This window comes from Corylus avellana, chromosome ca5 (genome assembly GCF_901000735.1).
Source record: "Corylus avellana chromosome ca5, CavTom2PMs-1.0".
Lineage (NCBI taxonomy): Eukaryota > Viridiplantae > Streptophyta > Magnoliopsida > Fagales > Betulaceae > Corylus > Corylus avellana.
In genome coordinates this window covers 26,039,350-26,059,605 of record NC_081545.1, presented here as the reverse complement: position 1 = coordinate 26,059,605, position 20,256 = coordinate 26,039,350, and the positions used below count along the sequence as shown (strand labels likewise).

The following is a 20,256-nucleotide window of genomic DNA, read 5'->3' as shown; positions in this document are numbered from 1 at the left end:
CTTTTCTATTCTTATATAGAAGTGATTATAGTAACTTCAACCAACTCCTAAGATTATGAAAATTAGAAGAAGAAAAAAAAAAATTAGTTATCCCAAGAAAATAGAGGCAAACCAATACAAAGCACAGTAAATTTGTTTGTAGTGATTTTTTTTATTTGAATACTAATAAAAAGTGAATGATGTGATATAATCATTATAAACAAATCATAACTCTTTCAATTTAACTCCAAATGAAATGAAATTTGACTTTAAATTTTTTTTCATTCAAAGGCCCAAAACATATCCAAAAATTGTGACAAAATGTGATTATTAACCCACTCAAAAATTTCATAAATTTTGAGTTGTTTTAACTGTTTGACAGCTTGACCTTTCAAGTTTAGAAAAATCATAACTATTTCAATTTAATTCTAAATTACACGAAATTTGACTTGAAATTTTCTTCATTTAAAAGCCCACAACATATCCAAAAATCATAGCAATCCAATTTTTTTTAATACCTTCAAAGTCCTCCAAAATTTTGTGGTTTTGTTTTATTGGAATTTTTGCTTTAACATTTGCACTTTCTAAATACCATAACTAATTCATAAGTGTTCAAAAATTATAAAACTATTTTCAAAATATTTATTTCTCATTATTCTATAATACCTTGACAAATCATGAATAGTTTGTAAATTCACGCACAATAGTAGGCACTACAAAAAAAAACTACCATTTTCTGACGTGGCAAACAGTACATGATTTTTGCCACATCACTAATTATTGACATGACAAAAAATGCCACGTAAAAAAATATTTTTCTGACATAGCAAAAAATAGCACGTCAAAATTTTCTGACATGCTAAATATTGACATGTCACTAAAAAAATAGGCGGGATTTTCAACTTTTTTCCCTCTTCTTATTATTTATTCTTTCCATCTTCATTTATTTCCCCACACTCTCTCTCTCTCCTCTCTCAACCTCCCTTCTCTGCACGGCAGCTCCCTCTAGAGGAAGAAGAAAAAGAAAAGGTGAAGAGAAAAAATTGAGAAGCAGCAGATTGAAGAAAGTAGAAGAAGAAGAAAAAGAGAAGGAGAAGAGAAGAAGAAGAGAAGCATAAAAATAAAAAATAAAAAATAAATAAAAAAGGAGAAGAGAAGAAGAAAAGAAGATAAGAAGATTTTTTGGGTTTGACGTTTGGGTTTTCGATTTTTCAAATTGATTTTTTGATTTTTTTGAAGATTTTTTCGGTTTGGGTTTGGGTTTTTGAAAATGGAGAAAAGAAGAGAGAGAGAGTGAGAAAATGGAGAAAAGGGAGAGCTGTAGAAAAGAAGAGATAGAGAGAGAGAGAGAGAGAGAGAGAGAGAGAGAGAGAAAATTGAGAAAAGAAGAGAGGGAGTGGTGCAGAGAAATTCCAAAAAAAAAAATAATTGAAAAATAATTTAAATTAATAAATTTTTTAATTGAAAAAAAAATTCCAGAAAAATTTTGAAAAAAGAAAAATTATTATTTTTAATTAATTTTTTAAAATTTACTAATGTGTCAATTTTGACAAGTCAGTAAATTTCTGACGTGTTATATTTTAACACGTCAGAAAAATTTTTGACGTGCTAAACAGTTAACGTTAAAAAAAAAATTTACTGACTCCTATATATCTGACATTCAACACACGTCAGAAATGCCACGTCAGAAAAATTTCTGACGTGTCAGACACCATAACACATCAGAAAACTCTAGTAAGGAAAAAATTATTTTTTTGTAGTAAGTTCTATATATTGACTTGCACAATACATGTAAATTCATTCAAAACTTCACTGATCACACGCATCACTCCACCTCTGCCTATCTCTCCTGCAACTTCTTCTTGTACCTTCGTACTCCATTCTTTTATTCTCCATGTGGCTGATAATAAGCCCATTAGACCAAATCTGGCGCTATGTAACGAGTTGATCGATATGCAGCTTCCCGAAATACATCTTGTACCCAAAATCCAATGTTTGTAGGACAACGGTTTGGTATTTTTAATTTAAGAGGGCTGCTAAGCATCCCAACACTTTTTCTCAAATTTCCTTTCCCAAATGATCTGGACCCCACATTCATTTAAGAAAAAAAATGTAAATCTATTTATTTATTGAATGGACTAGATCATTTGAGAAAAAGTATTGGGATGTCTAGTATTATCCTTAATTTAATTCTTATGTTTTTTTTTATTATTATTATTTGTTTTAATATAGTGATTTAAATATTTGTATTGATTTCTTGAACGCAGGACTACACTTTTTTTTATTTTATTATTATTTGTTTTAATATTGCGATTTAAATATTTTTGTATGCATGATTACTATTATTTTTGTTACTATTATTTGTTTTAATATAAATATATAATTACTAATTAGTTACTTATATATTTATGTAGAGTTGTATTGAATGCATGTTTATTCTTATTTTTGTTATTATTATTTATTTTAATATAGTAATTTAAATATTTGTGTTAGGACTATTCTTGTTTAATTTGTTATTATTATTTGTTTTAATATTGCGATTTAAATATTTATGTATGCATGACTACTTTTATTTTTGTTATTATTATTTGTTTTAATGTAAATATATAATTACTAATTAGTCATTTAAATATGTTTGTAATTTTTTTTTAATTGTATGAATGTCCCACCTGGTCAGTGGAATTAGACTTTATTTGAGTTTGACCATGTATCTGGAATTCTAATAGGCTTTAGTGATGAGATGAAATATTTTTTTAAAGAAATCAATTTTCAACTTCGTGAATTTCATATGATGGGTTTGTATTGTGGAGATGTATACAACATTGTAAGGATTGACCAATTGGATCTCTAAGTGTTTTTTCCATTTCTACCAATAAGAGACAATCGGTTAGGAGAAGGGATAAGCTGCAACATAGCATACTTTAGGTTTTTGGTAGCAGTTGCCATGCGACAACAATTGAATGTCAATGTCATAGTACATTTGGATATGTCATTGTTCTTTTTGAATATCTACAAGTCCTCTGTTAATAGTTTGGATATAGGTACTGTGGTGGAATGCAATATATATCAATTGTGTCATCTAATTTTATATGACGTAACCGACGGGACAAACTTCATTCATTTAATGGTAGATTACAGAAATCAAGAACGAGAATATTTTGAAGCGAATCTAAATATGAGTCATCTTGATTATAAGCTAGATTCATAGGCTCATAACCTCAATACCAACTGTCTAATTTATTCATTTCCTTCCTGCCGTCGATGGAGGGGTCCGACTTGTACAATGTACCACAACAGAATCCTCGGTTAATGAGTAATTGTCATTATCACTATGCAGACAAATATCTGGTATGTATTAATTTATTTTAAAAAAAATCAAATTTAGATAATTAATTTGATTTTTATATATTTATAATAATCGAATTATTTATTTACAGAGAATGACCATGAAGCTATGGAGAGAGAGCTTAACCATGGAATGCCGGGAAGTGTTCCAAATCGTTGGATGCCATTTTTAGAATGCCAAAGTTAAACCCACTCGGGTTGGATCAATTTTTGGTGGCCAAACCTTTCGGATTCAATACACGCACGTACATATTTGCTCTTGGACATTATGAGGCCATGATTGCTGGAATAGTAATTCAGCAACAGAAGAAGCAATTGTATCAGTTTGGAGAAGAGGAAAAAAGAAGCTTACCGAGAGTATGAAGGGCTGATCAGCAATGGCATTAATCTTGGAAGGCAGGAATAGCATAGCATGATCCTTGGTAGGGAAAGATGATTCATCAAAAACAACATGGCGGGACAAATAAACACGATTTGAAGCGAGGTCAAGACACATATATCCTGCATTACTATATCCAATGAAAATGCAAACTTTAGAGCGGTACTCTAATTTGTGGGCAGTGTATAGATGAAGAAGAGGGAAGCATTTGCAACCAAAAACACGAAAGAGAGAATAATTTGGTGCCTTGAGAAAAAGCTTTTTAAAGGGACACACATTATCAAGCAAAATGGTGGGAAGTCTATTGATAATACATACAAAAGTAAGAAATGAGTCTACCCAATACTTGTTGGATAGCCTCGAATGACCAAATAAGGTGAGACATGTGTTTAAAATGTGGCGGAGCTTTCTTTCAACTAGGCCATTCTGCTGTGATGTGTGAGGGCAAGACTTCCTATGAGTAATGCCATTTTGTGATAGAAAGGTTTGAAACTGAATGAAATTGTATTCCCCCACCATCAGATTGAAGTTGTTTAATTTTGCTAGAGAACTGATTTTCAACATGCACCTTAAATTTAACAAAACAGCTATACACATCATATTTGTTTCACAAGGGATAAAACCAGGTATACCTGGAATGATCATCAACAAAAATACTGTAGTATTTACTAGCATCGATGGAGGTGATAGGAGAGGTCCATAACTCAATATGAATTAAATCAAGAACACCAGCAGACACACGTGTAGAAGGAGAGAAGCGTAATTGCTTGTTCTTACCTAATTGAAAAGAATAAAAATAATAATAATAATAATAAATAAAAATAAAAATAAAAAAGATGAATCATGAGAAATAGGTAAACTATGTGCCTTTTATTACATGATTGACAGTCCCAAAAGAAGGGTGACCAAGTCTAAAGTGCCAAACATGAATAGATGTCCTTAACCCTAAGAAAGCAGTAAAGATAGGTTTATGTCTTGATGAAAAATTCTACAGCCGCAAGGGATATAGCCCATTTTCACTCTTGCCTTTCAAAAGTATTGCCCTTGTCTGAATGTCCTTCACATAATAATGAGAAGATGTTAGTATAAAATAACAATTGTTATCCTTACAAAATTTTTGGATGGACAACAAGTCGGTAGCAGTTGAAGGGCAATGTAAAATATCTCTAAGATGAAAGGGAGTAGAGGAACAATGAAGAATTGTTGAACCAGTGTTATAAATGGTTAGACCTGCTCCGTTTCCAACAACTACTAAGTCTTGACCTTGAAAGGGTTGCTGCTCAAGGGAGAGATTCTCCAAGTCATTGATAATATGGACATTAGGTCCATTGTCAGCCACCCATTCCCGTCACTCCAATTTGTTGGCATGTAACTGGGTTGTAGGATGTCAACCTTGTTAAAGTATTGATTAAATGATTAAATAATTTAAATTTACCTTTTTCTATCAGGTTAAGCTTTTGGAATAACTAGTAATTTAACATGGTATTAGAGTCAAAGATCCTCGGATCGAACCTTAACTCCGTCAATTCACCCTCATTTAAATTAAATATTTCACGTGTTGAGTCTCACCTATTAAAAGGGAGTGTGAGTGAGAGTATTAAAGTATTGATTAAGTGATTTAATTTACTTCTTCTATCAGCTTAAGCTTTTGGGATAACTGGTAATTTAACATACCTTGGAAGGAATAGTCCATCATGTGGAAACGGTCCAACACTTGGTGGCTGGTCCTGCCACAAATCTGGCAAGAGACTCGAGGTGCAATGTTGAGGGATGAACCACTAGGACCTAAGAGGCAGTGGCGGAGCCCCAAAGATCTAAATTTTTTTTTTTCCCCCAAAAATTAAAAAAAAAAAAAAAAAAAATTCCAAGGATGCTACTATGAATGGTAAACTTTAATAATGCCCAAACTTAATACATATGTATCGTAACCAAAAAAAAAAAATCCTTATCTAATACATATGTATGGTAAACGTTAATATCCATATGATTGTTTATTTTATTGTTTAACTTTGATTGTCTCTTACGAGGTCGTGATTTAACTTGAAAATTTTAGGTTAATGAATAAACTTTAGGTTTATGAATTGATTGATTTAACTTGCTGAGAGTTTCAATTTAGATTTGATACTTGATGATTTTGTACTTCTAAGAGACCGTAAAGTGTAGTTCTAGACACTTTTTTTTTTTTTTTGGTATTTGTCTTTTTGATATATATATAGTGCCGATATGTTACATTTCTAATATATTAATTTGAGCACATATTTATGAATTTTTATAGATATTTTTTTGTGATCCATATATTATGTGAATTACCAAATTTTTAGGGTAGAAAAAATTTTAGGACGCCAAAAAAATTTTAGCGGCACCCCCAATATAGATTGTCTGGCTCCGCCACTGCTAAGAGGACAAGGCGTGCAGATGTAGTAGGGCCGCCATGTCTAGAACCAGAAGGTCCTTTAGCGTATCCAAGACGATGGCTGAATTTATTAGGCTAAGAACTCTTCATGCGGTTGTATGGTTGGAAGTTTGGTTGTGTATGACTGCCTTGGCGCTGCATAAACAAATTAAGCAAAGTTTGAGGCATCAGTAGCAACCTTCTGTTGTTGTTGATTGAGGAGCATCTTGTGATTTAGCATATCATCTTGAAAATCTGCAAGAGATAAAGCCTTGTAAAGGGATTGAAAGAGGGATTGAGTCCACCCATGAATAAGGAAATTAAATCCTCATCATCAATAGGCTTGCCAATGGCTGGAAGTTGGTTTGCCCAAGATTTGGTAGACTGCAGATATTCAGCACATGATTTTGAACCCTGGTAAAGGTTCTAGAGTCGCTTTTTCAAGTGTGATACCCGTGAGCAAGATTGGTTGGTGAAACTCTGAGCAAGAGCATTCCAAATTTGTTGAGAAGTGTGTAACCCAAACATAATGGAGAGAATGGGTGCTTCTAAGGAAGAATTAATCCAACTTAACAGAAATTAATCCTTCCTACACCAAATAGAGTAATCAGGATTTAGTACATCTTTGCCTTGATCGTTAGGCAAAAATTTAGGTGGGCAGGTTCAGTACCATCCACAATGCCCATCATATCATGGCTTTTCAAAGTTGGAACAGTTTGAGAAAGCCAAGCCAAATAACTGCCCCCCTCATCAAGTTTGCCTGCAGCAAATTGATTAAAATTGGGAAGGATATAGGTTGCGGGAACAGTGTTTGAAGAGGAAGAGGCCATTAAGGAAAATAGGTAAACAAAAGTAGAAAGGCGTTGGCCTATGAAGGCTCTGATACCATGAAACAATTTTGAACTATAAGGAAATAGTAGTAACTTTTCTTGATGATCAAAACAGAGATACATGTACAGTATATATAGCAGTTATGCTGACTATACAGTAATTACAGTAAATCAATTCCATGTTTCATGGAATTGATTGATTACATAATTGCATAGACTAATGACAGAATTATACAAATCAGTGACAAAGGTTTCCTTTTCTGTTGTGATTCCAGCAATCACATTGTAATTCTTTCCTTGTATGTTTGAGAGCTACAGCTGTACCATGATTCTTGGCTAACAGAATGGCAAGTGATTGCCCTTGATCCTTGCGTGACAGAGCAGTTGTTGCACTGGCAGTATCTTCAAGTGCACCAGCTGCTGTACTGTCTGCGGTGGACAGTTTAACACTAACAAAAACATCAACGCTATGACGAGATCCATTATTTTTTACAATAATTAATCCACACGGAAAGGCAGAAAGTTTTATAAAATTCAAACAAGCACCATGTAGAAGTGGGTGTGTTATTTGTTGAAAAAACTTCTAATGATACCTAGAAAGAAGGCAAAATAAATATTAAACTATTGACGAAGAGAATATGTCATATAATATCAATTTTTTTTATAAAAAAAATAAAAAAATCGAACTCTTGTTTTTTCTCACATCATGCACCTAAAAATAATTGAATATTAACATTGATACTTTAAATGGCAAATGACTATAGTAAATTATTTTGGAGTGGATATGAAAACAAGAGTCACCTCTAGGCTCTAGCTGTTAAATTGGGTGCTTTATATGAGATTCGCAAGTAAAAGACATAACAAATTATATTATTTACTTACTGAAAAAAAAAAAAAAAAAAAAAAAAAAAAAAAAAGAAGAAGTAAGATTAAAGATAAACGATGCCAAAAGCATTAGATGTAAGAATTTGTAATTAAGGTATGGCATGTATGTCACATATATTTACTGTAATTATAAAATAAATATAATTACGATGTTTAGTGATTTATTCTAAATAAATATTATTTTGTGGAATCAAGTATTTTGAATTGATTATTTATTTGATTCTTATTCATTGAAGCGAGGAATAAATGAAGTAACAATTCTGATTGAGGGTCCTTGACCAACCTATAAATAAAGCTTGTATATTCTATTATTGGCACTAGTAGGTGAGGTTCTTAGATCATTTCTTAAAAAGCATGATTGAAGCTACTGAATTGGGGGAGATGATCATTTCCCATGATTTAAAGTGGTTACATGACATTTAACGGTATACATAACGTCAATATTGATCAAGGATAGAGCATCTTTATACTAAAATTGGTTAATGATTAAAGTTTACCAAAATAAATAAAAGAATTAGATGGACTAGGGAAGCACAATTCTCATAATTTTTTTTTTTAATGATGCATGAAATGATGAAACCCTCAGATGAATTCAAAAATCAACCAAAAAAAAAAAAAAGGCACTCGGGAAAAAATTTATAAAAAGGAGGTATTTTAGAATACCTCTTTTCTTCTTTTCTCTTCTTCCTCTCTACCAACCTTCGAACCCTTGCACTGGTCAAGGTAACATATGTCACCGACCAACACGGTACAAGGGAAGCTGGTGACAAAGTGTTGTAAATTTTATAATTCTTCCTAAACAAACGTAGGAAAGCACTTCAACCCATTTTACAACAAAATATGAGAATAAAATTAAAAAATGGAGGTATTTTAGAATACCTCTTTATTGTTTTTTCTGTCCTGTTGGCACCATTACTCGAACCTTTGCCCTGGTCAAGGCGACAAATGCCACCGACCAACGCGGTACAAGGGAAGTTGGTGACAAATATGTTGTCAATTTAATAGTTGTTTTAAACAAACGTAGGGAAACAATTTCATTTCATATAACACCACCATCACAAGTTCACAACTTCAGATAAGCTGATCACCGACATTGTAAAGATGAAATTGAATTTCTTGCTATAATCCAAAACTGATAGAAATTGATAACAGGTTGGATGAATGATATGGGAAAATTCTTGATTATTCACAAAATTAAATTAAATATAATAATCTTAAATAATTACATATCATACAATTTTCATCGCCGATAATAAATTCGTTAATCTAACAAAATATATCTATAGAATTCCTCTAATTTTCAATGACCTTGGCATCTCCTTGACTCCTTAGTAGCTTGAATGAGATGTACTTGTAAGCTTTTCTCCTTTGCCTGTTACAATATACAAAATAAATAAATAAATAAATTTTTGAAAACATTATTATCACTATGAATTAGTCTATATCATTGATTTGGGCTCAAAGATTGTAGTGAGGCTGACCAATAATGTAGAAACCAAGGTAATTGCCATCTCAATTTCTTCCAGGTGCTCTTCATCTTGCTCTAACGTGCATGTGAGCTCTGTAAGGAGATAAAAGATTGTCTCAATCTGCTGAAATAACCCAAATTTATGTTAGTGGACTTGTCTAAGAAAACCTTTAATCTCTGTTAATACAAAAATACAATAAACTTATAAATGTTGACGTCTTTAATCACTGGACTATTTGCATGGATTTATTATTATTATTTGGATAAGATGCCAAATTAATTCCATTTGATTAGCTGTATGGGTAAGTTGGGAGTGTTTAGAATATTTTGGTTTGAACCTTTGAGAAGAATTTGGTGATCATCGCCACAATGCTGTCCATAACTTCCATAGCCGTGCTCAGAGCTTGGTATATAGACACCACATCAGCCTGTCGTGTAGCAGTGGGAGGAAGAGATAAAATTAGATTTAATTTTCACAAAAAAATTAAAATAAAAAAAATGACAGGTTTTCCTTCAAACCAACCTTTATAGAAGCAGAAACTACTAGTAAATTACCTTAGCATCTTGTACTAAAGGAAGCCTGATTGATAGGCTTGATAATTTTCTTGTCATTCTGCAAACTGATTCTTGATTTCTTCTCTCCAACTTTGCCCATTCATTCAGAAGGAAAATCTGTGGGTTGATAATTTGATATACTTTGATCTCAAGTTTCACCCGTTCCATTTGAATTTGCATTTCTACTATGCTTTTCCTCATTTTGAATATTCTAATCCATACACAAAATATTTTCGCCTGAAAGTACCCAACAAAAAGGAAAAGAAAAAGAAAGGTTATAATTAATGATGTGTCACCCTAAACTAAATATCTAATTAATTTGAAACTTTATTGAAAATTTGAAATTACATAATCATCAAGCATCTATGTGCTGCTTTGTGATTCTTGAAGTAGAGTATGTATATAGAATGAAAAAGTTATGTGACAAATTAAGAATGGTGTTTCTTTGGTGGAGCTTTTGCAGACCTATGGAACCCATAGCGTAGGCTGGGCTTTTGTATCTTGGGCCGGCAGGCTAGTGAACCTATTACACCGAATTGAGATGGACTCTTGAAATATCTGTGCCTTGGTCAAGTCATGACACATATGTAGGTGTTCTCTGTTTCCTATGAGAATATTATAAAATTTCTATTATACATTTTGTATGATTCTTCATACAAAATAAATTTTACATTGTTATTATGTGGTTAAAAAATTTATGATTCCATAAATGTGAGTATTGCAATATATGTTATTATCCATAATGGGTTAACTCATGATACCAGAATAAAAAAATAAAAAAATAAAAAAAAAAAAATCTTTGGCCGTGCTACCTAGCCTACCTTAATGATGGATATTAATTTAAGAGATTGGGATCCCATGCAATACAATTTTGTAGACCATTGATTTTGTATGAGAATATGGGTCAAATATGAAAAATTATTAACCCTTAGCATTTCTCAATTTACAATTAATTGTCCACATAATGACAATAATGCGAAAAGACATTGAAAGGTTAGTTTGGGTTTTGTTGGGGTGACCGAACCACCTCAAAGAATGGTTGGGTGTGACATCTCCGAAGTGGTTATGCTCGAATCTCATCGGGCGTAGCTACAACCACCTAGGGGTGTAAACGAGCCGAGCTTGAGCGAGCTTCCCTTGTTCAGGCTTGGCTCGTTTAAATTTGACTCGAGCTCGATCTCGAGTCGAGCTTAAGGGCGAGCCAAAAAAATCGAGCTCGAGCTAATAATAAGTCGAGCCGAGCCAGCTCGCGAGCTGGCTCTTATATTTAATGTTTTTGTTTTCAATTTTTTTTTTTTAACTTCAAGTACTCTTAAACGGCTTAAGAAGTTAGTTTGCATATGAGCATTTGCTTAACCTGACTAGTCGAGTATGGAGCCTGAGTCAATACAGCAAGGCATTTGGTTTCAAAGAGAGAGGATATGCATCCTTTTATAGATAAGCAAACTTAGAGATTGATGTTTTCTTAACAGGTAGTGATAGTGTTTGGGTCTATTTGATTCTTCAATAGTTTATACCTTTCACAATCTCCCTCAATAGTTTTTGCTTGATTCTTCTTCCTTTCGTTTGGATATGTTCTAATTGAATCAAGGTCTTTTTAATGATTGCTCTCTCTCTTTGATCATGAAGGGTCTAGAATTTTCCATTCTCTAACGCTTAAATATAAATGCAATTTTAAGGTTTTAATAATTATGAGATTTATAATTAATTATGTATTACTTAGTTTATATATATAGACACACACACACTCGAGCTTATACGAGCTGTTCACGAGCTTAGCCGAGTCGAGCCGAGCTTGCTTCGTTTAATATTCGAGCTAGGATTTGTGTTCATGAAGTGTTTCATTTAATATTCGAGTCGAGCACGAGCCGAGCTTATGCGAGCCGAGCCCGAGCTTGCTCGCGAGACGCTTCACTCACTTAACAGCCCTACAACCACCCCCAACAACCTTGGAAGTGGTTGCCTCACCCCAAGAGCGACTCCAAAAGTAGTGTGACCACCTTTGAATCATACTATTTGTGTGGCTGCCACCCAACACCCACGGGACCACTTTTTTTCTTCCTTTTTTTTTTCCTTTAATTTTTGCTACGATCTGTATTGTCCATTTGAAATGGATGGTCCAGCTAAGAAGGTATTGAACTGCGCTATACTTTCCCAAGTTTCCTTAATATGGTGCACTGTACATCATAAATATCATGATGTTACTTTTCTTTTATGTTGGCACATTTATGATATTATAGGGCGTCATTAATCAAAGGATCATTTGCTTTTACGTTGGCATGCAATATTGATATAAATGATGTCCAAAATTTATGTGTAAATTTACAATTCTTGAGTAGTAATAATTGATGAAATATTTGTTTATTATATATATTTTGAGTTTTTTCAACAGTGGTGGCATGCAATGGCAAAACTAGAAGTTTTAGTTTGAGGGCAAAATTAAAATATATATTATTTGGGGAGACAAAAATAATTTTTAAAGTCTATTTTATAATATAAATTTTCCGGTCCCCAAGGGCTAAGGTGGTTCCGCCCCTGGACCGGCATGCATTGGTAAACATGTCATTGCAAATACTTCAGCAGAGAAATATTGTGAGAGACTCAACAAAAGAGAAGTCTATAAATTTCAACAATGAGAAATTTTTTTTGATTTGAAATAGGTATTTTGTGCCAAAATACTCAAGTAAGCACATGCTATATCCTACACCGAATGAAATGTGTATTCTTAAAATATTCTCTTGCTGTGGCCCAAAATGCCTTAAAGACAGTGAAATATTTATGCTTCAGCCAAATCATATATATCAATGATATTTTGTTTCCTATATTCTCGTTATTATAATTTTTTTTATTATACATTATGTATTAATATTATTCATCCAAAATAATAATTTTAAATTATTATTAGTATTAGTTATTAAAATATTATGAATAATTATATTATTTTATAACTCCTAGAACAAACAAAAAAACAAAAAAGTGATGTGAGTTGACCAAATAATAATATAAAAAAGTAAATGATAAATGCAAAATTAATTACTTAGAACGCATATAGACAAATTCATTAAACAGGCTCTTAATTAGCATGTAATTATGTAGACCCTTCGCATACCATTGTCCACTATTAATAAAATATATATATATATATATGGAAAAGAAGAAATATTTTTGTGGATTCTAATTTTTTTTTTTTTTTTTTTTGCCACTCGAAAATGTTCCAAAAAAATTAAAGTCAGAGCAAACCAGTTAAGTTGCAGGAAGCGTACCTTTGCAACTCCCTTTACAGCAGCCATGGGAGCCTCAGCTTTGGCATTCACAAACCTCCACTGCAACAATCTATTCTGCAGAACCCGGAACCGATGAAACTCTTCCTCTTGTACTCTTGACACTTTCTTCTGCTTGAAGTACTTCAAAACCCCACTAACGCCACCTTTAACCCTCTTTCCTCCAGACCCTGCCGATTCCGGCGGCTCCGGCGAAGACCGCCCTGGCGACAAAGCCCACGCGGACGGCGAACTCGTGACCGACCTTGCCCCCTTTGGTGTGCCAGTAGTAAGTGGACTGCCGCGGTGTAAGAAATTACCAAAACGAGTATTTTCTTGCGGCTTCTTTTGCGTGCTTGAAATGAGGATTGAGGGGCTAATGTTTTCTTCATTTTTGTTGGTTCTTGATTTCGTCGTTGATTTTGGGCGGGGCTTTATTGCTCTTTGGCCGGAATTTGGCGTGCATGAATTGTTTTCAGGTAGTGGGGTGGCCGGAGTTGTGCTTCGGCTTCGTAGAAGGCGAGGCGAAGGCGGCAACGGAGCGGAGAGGCGGCGACAACTACGCGTGATTTCCATTGATTTCCGTGTACCAGCTGGTGGAGGTTTGAGGTTATATTTTTTAGATGGTTTGGAGCCGTAAGGTCTAAGAAAGAAGCACCGCGGTAGCTGCAAGCCTGCAAGCTGTTGAGAAGTTGAGAGCACGTCGTTGAGCCAGAAACGCTGACTGCGCCTACATGTCACCACGCCATGCAAAAAGTCTCTGTCCCTCTCTCCTCCTCTCTGTCACCGGTCAAGGCCTCCACTAAGAGGAAATTTTTTTTCTTTCTAGTAGACTTTGAAGTGTTTCGATAAAAGGGGTAGCCCATTTTCGAATAAATTAGTGGAAAAATAAAAATAAAAAATCCTTTGACCTCAAAGTTTCCGATGAGACTTTATACACGAAGTCAAAAACGACAAACACTTCTTTTTTTTTTTTTTTTTTTGACGGTGGGAATATTTAACGAGCAAAACAATTTTTTTTGAAAAAAAAAAATAATTAAACTAATTTACAATTTATTGACATTCCTGAACATGTGACAAGATAAAGGACGTTAAAAATTAAACTTTCCATTACATATTGACATATGTTAATAAGTTGTAATTATTTTGTTTCTTTTGAAAAAATCTTTATCTTATTCATCTCATAAAATTATAGGCTCTAACAAAACAATATAAAAAATACAGGGAGAAATTTCTTCCATCAAAACTTGATCTATGATATGTTTAGCTGCTCTTTTGACTAAACCATGAGTCACATAATTTACCTCATTTTTGACACGAGCTATGTGCCAAACAGGTGCTATTTTAAGTACTGTTGGGGTATCTTCCACTAGTTGCCGATATCTGCTCCAATTTTTCTTGCTTAATTAGACAACATTAACAATTTAAAGCGTATCACCCTCTAAAACAATGTGTCAGACCCAGGTATTTACAAAACTCTCTTGCATATTAAAATTTCAACACTTTAGCTGCTCGCAGTGGGTTAGAGTTCCCTCCCTGGTCTTTTTTTCTTTTCCTTTTTTTGTAGTTATCAGTTCTCCCTTAAGACTCCTTACCATACACCCATTAACCTTGTCAATAAGCATATCCTAGTTAACTTTATAGACATCAATTGGTGGTGCTTCCTATCGGAAGTGGTTGTCACTCCATTCGTTTATGTAAATGAATTGTAGTTGTAACACTACTCTTTTTTCACATTGATGTTATCCAATACGACAGAGAAGGCCAAAGAGATCTAAATTCTTACTACTTATTAAGTAATTTGATATGGGGCCAAAAAGGGGGAAAAATGTTAAATCTATGTGTGTTAATAGCTGCTTTCTTAAGTTGTGCCATTATTATTACAGTTAATATTTTGACATTTTTGTAAAATGTCTTGGAAAAATTCAAGATAGTCTTTGTCGAACACATTATTATTAGAACCATTAACAACCATAATAGCATATTCATCTTAATCTCTAAAGAAATTTTTGCCAACGTCTCATTGTGCAATTTATCTCTTATTGATTTTACTTCCTGTTCAATGGTGAGAGTCTGACAAAGAGATTTCCGCAGTAACAAAGCTAAAACTTTAATTTACCTTATTAAAGATTCCGAAAAGCAAGGACAAATATTTGTATTTATTGAGACAATAGTTACAATAACTCAAAAGACAAAGAACTCAAGAGTTAAAAGTTACAATAACTTAAGAGACAATGAACTTAAGAGTCGAGAGTTACAAGAACTCAAGTGACAAGAATTACAAATGATACATTAAGTTTATTGATGTTAATGTAGAAGTAGAAATGCTTGTAACGTTCATACTCTTTCTCTATAAATAGAGTATTGTATACCATCAAATATATCAAGGAAATATGTAGCCAAGAAAATGCTTTGATGTGTGGACATAGGCCATAAGCCGAACCACCTTAATTCTCCGAGTTTCTCGTCTTTGTTCTCATTTATCTTCTCTAAATTATAAGTTTTAAGCTATAGGCTAACACCAATTATCGATCTTGTGATTTTTTTTTTTTTTTTGGTCTCTTCTCAATCACTCTTCCTTAATGAGTGACTATTGGGTCGAAGACATTTTCACTGTCGAAGTATCCTTGTCATCCAAGTTCCGGCTATAGTAGCCGATGCCAGCCAAAATTTGCCGATGTCAAAATTTGGGTCAAAGTAATAGATGCCGGCCAAAAAAAAAAAAAAGTTGCCGATGTCGGCCAAGAGTCACCGAAGTCCAAGTTTTAGTTATGGCAGCCGATGTTCCAATTCAGGCCATAGAAGCCATTTCTGAGCCCTTTGATGTTCAAAATCAAACCTCAACGTACGTGATCTACCGTTGGGTCTGAGGGGGCGTATTGAGACAAGAGTTACAATAACTCAAAAGACAAAGAACTCAAGAGTCAAAAGTTACAATAACTCAAGAGACAATGAACTCAAAAGTTACAATAACTCAAGTGACAGGAGTTACAAATGATATATTAAGTTTATTGATATTAATGTAGAAGTAGAAATGCTTGTAACGTTCATACTCTTTCTCTATAAATAGAGTATTGTACACTATATCAAGAAAATATGTAGCCAAAAAAATGCTTTGATGTATGAACGTAAGCCATAAGTCAAACCACCTTAATTCTCTGAGTTCTCATTTATCTTCTCTAAATTATAAGTTTTAATAGTATCCACCGTATGATATAGGCCCTTCGATTTGAAATAGGAAAGTTAAGTTAATTGGAAAACTTTTGATCACTCCAATTTTTACTTTTTTTACTTTACATTATCTAGAGAGTCAAAAAACACACAGATATTTGTAAGATAAAATGATATGTTTATCAAATGAAAACATTTGAAATTCAAATATATATATGAAAACATTTGAAGGAAGCTAGAGAAAAGATAGTGATAATCAAATTGATGCTAATCTTCAAAAAAAAAAAAAAAAAATAAAATGATGCTAATCTCAAAACATTTAATGCCAGGTTGTCTGGTTGAAATCTTAGAAATCATAACAGTGGCTGGCCATAGTAAAAAGTCAACGGAAATTGGGATTACAGCAATGACTTACAATTATTTCTTACTTTTTAGGGATTTTTAGATTTCGAATATAAGAATCCGATGATATTTTCTTCTTTTTCCTTCTCTTTTTTTTTAAGGAATTCTCATACTGTAATATACAGTCAAGACACTACTATAAACTCGGGCATTCAATTGATGAAATTGAAAACTATGGTGTAATACACAATTCAAAAGAAGCACAGGGGAATTACATAATATTTTCCTTCAAATCAAAGCATAAAGCAAATTCCTAATAATTGGGGTAGAACCTCATATATATATATATATATATAGGGCAGTAAATAATATAATAAAGGCCATGTGAATTCTCTTATTCCATGATGAGACCAAACTACTTATGAGAATACATCTATGATGATGTGGTAATTAAAATTAATCATTAATTTTTATTTTTCTCAAGTCATTATTAATTTAAAAATTGATTTTCACTGTTATATTATTGTACAATTATATAAGAGCTTATTAAATAGTATTACTCAATTACTTATATACCCATATTTTGACTGTATACTTCATTCAGTTAAAACAGTATCTTCAAGATGTTTTTCTATAAGAAAACTGAAATCGAAATAGGCTGATCAGAAAACTAGCTCAGGGAGCTAGGATTCACTAAAAAAGAAAAGGAATATATATATATATATATATATATATATATATATTAAAAAAATGGCAGGAAAGCATCGGGTTCAAGTAATGTGCTTTTTGATGGTTGGACCTAACCTCACGTACATGATCAGGAGACAGACTACGGGGCATAACTTTCCATGCATGAGAATCACAAGCTACCGTACGAGTTATTTTTCTGAATTTATGAAAAAGGCTTTTAAATGCATTAAGAAAATGTCCCATTAGCTGAATGCATTGGGTCGTGTTTAATGCCCTATTTAATAAACAATATTGTAAGCGTGAAACGGTGAAAAAACTGACATAGATTAGACATGTATGTAAACCTATGTATGTATAGGGACCAGTTGATATACATAGAAAACGGCTCCGTTTTGACGCCACGTAAATCAATTGAGCCCAAAAGCTGTGCCAGTCTGTGACTGAATTGACCCACCCAAATGTATGCACAAAAAAACATAGTTAAACCTATGACTTTCGTAGCTGAATAGAATAGCTTTAAAATAAAACATCATCGGATACAACATGGGCTACTAATTTTTTCATTATTTTTCAAAAAATAAATAAAGAGAGAAAGAAAGGGAGATGGGGGAATTAGTTGGGGTTGAAGATGCTGTGTTGTGGAACCCTTCAAACTGTGACGTGACAAAATGTGATTCGTCCATAGCGCATGCTTCGTTGTGGCTAGTGGCTACACTATAGAGGATCAAAATCAGAGGATAAAACTAAACGGAGAGGATAAGGAGGACAGCATTTAGAGCCCAACTCCTTGACTTCTTCACCAACTGTACAAAACTATGAAGTGGGGGTGATGACAGGTAGAAGCTAAAATCTCATATCCAAACAAAAACAAAAACAAAAGGTTTTCTCTCTCTCTACAACATTTTTTGTTTCCTCTATTAATGAGAAAATAACGGAGAACAGTTATAGCTTAAAACCTCTTTTCACGAAACTCCTATGAAACAGAGAAACTCAATCTTTATCAGGATTATTTATTTGAATATTCAAATAAAATTAAAACTGAATTAAATTCTCCATTAATGGGTTGCAATATTGAAAAGCTCTCAAACAAGAAGAAATCAAAATAAATAATTATAAAGAAAATTCTCTAAATCCAAAAGAACTCCATTGTATGATCAAAATAAAAATAATGATCTAAATATTTCCAGGTCATATGAATATGTACAAAGAAAAAAAAAAAACAAAAACAAAAAACAAGCATGGATTTTTTTGTTTACCTATGCTGCATTGGACACAGTTGAGAACGCAACCTGCTGGCTAACTTCGTCTTCTTCTTCGGGAGCCGGTAAATTAAGATCTATCAAATTGTCTCCTCCGAGTGATCTTGCAGTGCTTCTAGCGATGTCACCGAAGTTGGAGAAATGGACTTTCTTGTGCCCACCCAGCGCTTGACCCGACTCGAACACTCTTAAACAAAATGGGCATTCAAATACTCTGTCTTCAACGACAACCTTATTGCCTTGATCTTCGACATGTTTTTTTTTTTGAAACAGATCTTCGACATGTTCTTCATTGAGCTTGGTTTTCTTGTGGCTCGCTCTATGGCCGCCAAGAGCCTGATAAGATCGAAACACTTTCCTACACGTCTCGCACCTGAACTTCGCCTGCGGCTGCGTTTGCGTGCGAATCTGGCAGAGTGGATAATCGTGATCCTCGTCTTCTTCATCATCTTCGAGTCGAACTTTTTCTTTCCCTTTTGACCATTTATCCCGAGAAAGCATTAGAAGACACATGGCCACGTCTTCTTCCGGAAAAGCGTCGGAGACAGAACTCACCGGTTCGGGTTCTGGTTCGGGTACGGGCACGGCGGTTTTGCGTTGCCGTTTGGATCTCCTGCGAGTCGGGTTTTGAGGGTGAGACTCGTTCTCGCTTTCCCTGTCGGAGTTTGCCAGCTCGCCGTTGAGGGATCGGTAGGACTGCATGGGGTTCTTTATGGAGTGGAGGACGAGGGACGAGGACGAGGACGGAGATGGCTGAGTTGACTCGGCGGCTGCGAGTGGCGAGTTGTCGTGCTGTTGTGGCGGCTTGGGAGGGATCGGATGCTTGGCCAGATGAGATCTCATGTGGCCCCCCATGGCTTTGCCGTTGGCAAATCGCCTGTTGCAGATCTTGCAGATTCTGTGCTTTTCCATAGCCTGAAAAAACTCTCTCTCTCTATCTCTCCCCCCTCTAAACCTCTAAGAGAGCAAGTAGAGTGAGGGAACTTAAAAGGAGTAGGTGACAAGCATTCCTTAAGCAAAAGGTCGCAAAACCAGAAGGTCCAGAATGAATGTGACAAAACTTAGGTGTTCTCCAGAGGATTTTGGCCTATGTTATCAAGCAGAGCCCGGACCATTGGATGCCTTTTGACTATTATCTGATGGATGATCACATGGCAATCCTATGCACTCTCACTCACAAAATAATAATAATAAATAAATAAAAGTCACTACTATGGAAGGAGGCTAGTTGTGCAAATATAGGCGTATCTCAGCGTACGTAATCTGTAAGTTGAAAAAGGAAAATATTTTGGGTTTTTTTTTTTAATTTTTTTTTTTTATTTGCAGAAATAGAAAACACCCAAAGATGCAAAAACAGAATAATGCTAAAATGAAGACATTGCCAAAAATATGTTTTTTTTAAAAAAAATTACTATTAAATTTGTAATAAATTACTATTAAATTTTGATTCAATGATAAATTTAAAAATCGCACCAGTTTTGAGTTGACATAAGAAAGACTTGAAATTAACATTTAGCATTTCTTGGCAAAAATGTGTTAGGAGACCCGTTAAAAACTGTTCTTAGATAATTATTCTTAAAAATGACATGTTTTAAGGAAACATCATAGAGATATTCCTAAAATAATTGTTTTTTTTTTTCAATCTAAACAAATATTATTAAAAACATTATATTTATAAGTTGTCTTTTTATTTTTTTAAAA

At 33.7% G+C, this 20,256-nt stretch overlaps 2 protein-coding genes across 2 annotated transcripts; both read right to left on the bottom strand.

The window, feature by feature from the left end:
* Window positions 1-6,264: 6,264 nt before the first annotated feature.
* Window positions 6,265-13,669, bottom strand: LOC132182028 (QWRF motif-containing protein 7-like). Its single transcript, XM_059595240.1, has 8 exons — window positions 13,097-13,669; window positions 9,834-10,070; window positions 9,617-9,706; window positions 9,292-9,402; window positions 9,119-9,182; window positions 7,250-7,354; window positions 6,766-6,855; window positions 6,265-6,350 (listed from the first exon to the last, which is right to left on the bottom strand). Exons 1-8 carry the CDS (start codon window positions 13,667-13,669, stop codon window positions 6,265-6,267), a joined length of 1,356 nt encoding a protein of 451 aa, XP_059451223.1.
* A 4,883-nt stretch (window positions 13,670-18,552) lies between these two features.
* On the bottom strand, window positions 18,553-19,511 carry LOC132182027 (zinc finger protein ZAT9-like). The gene has a single exon (XM_059595239.1). The coding sequence runs from the start codon at window positions 19,465-19,467 to the stop codon at window positions 18,553-18,555; it is 915 nt and encodes a 304-aa protein (XP_059451222.1). The 5' UTR covers window positions 19,468-19,511.
* Window positions 19,512-20,256: the final 745 nt, after the last annotated feature.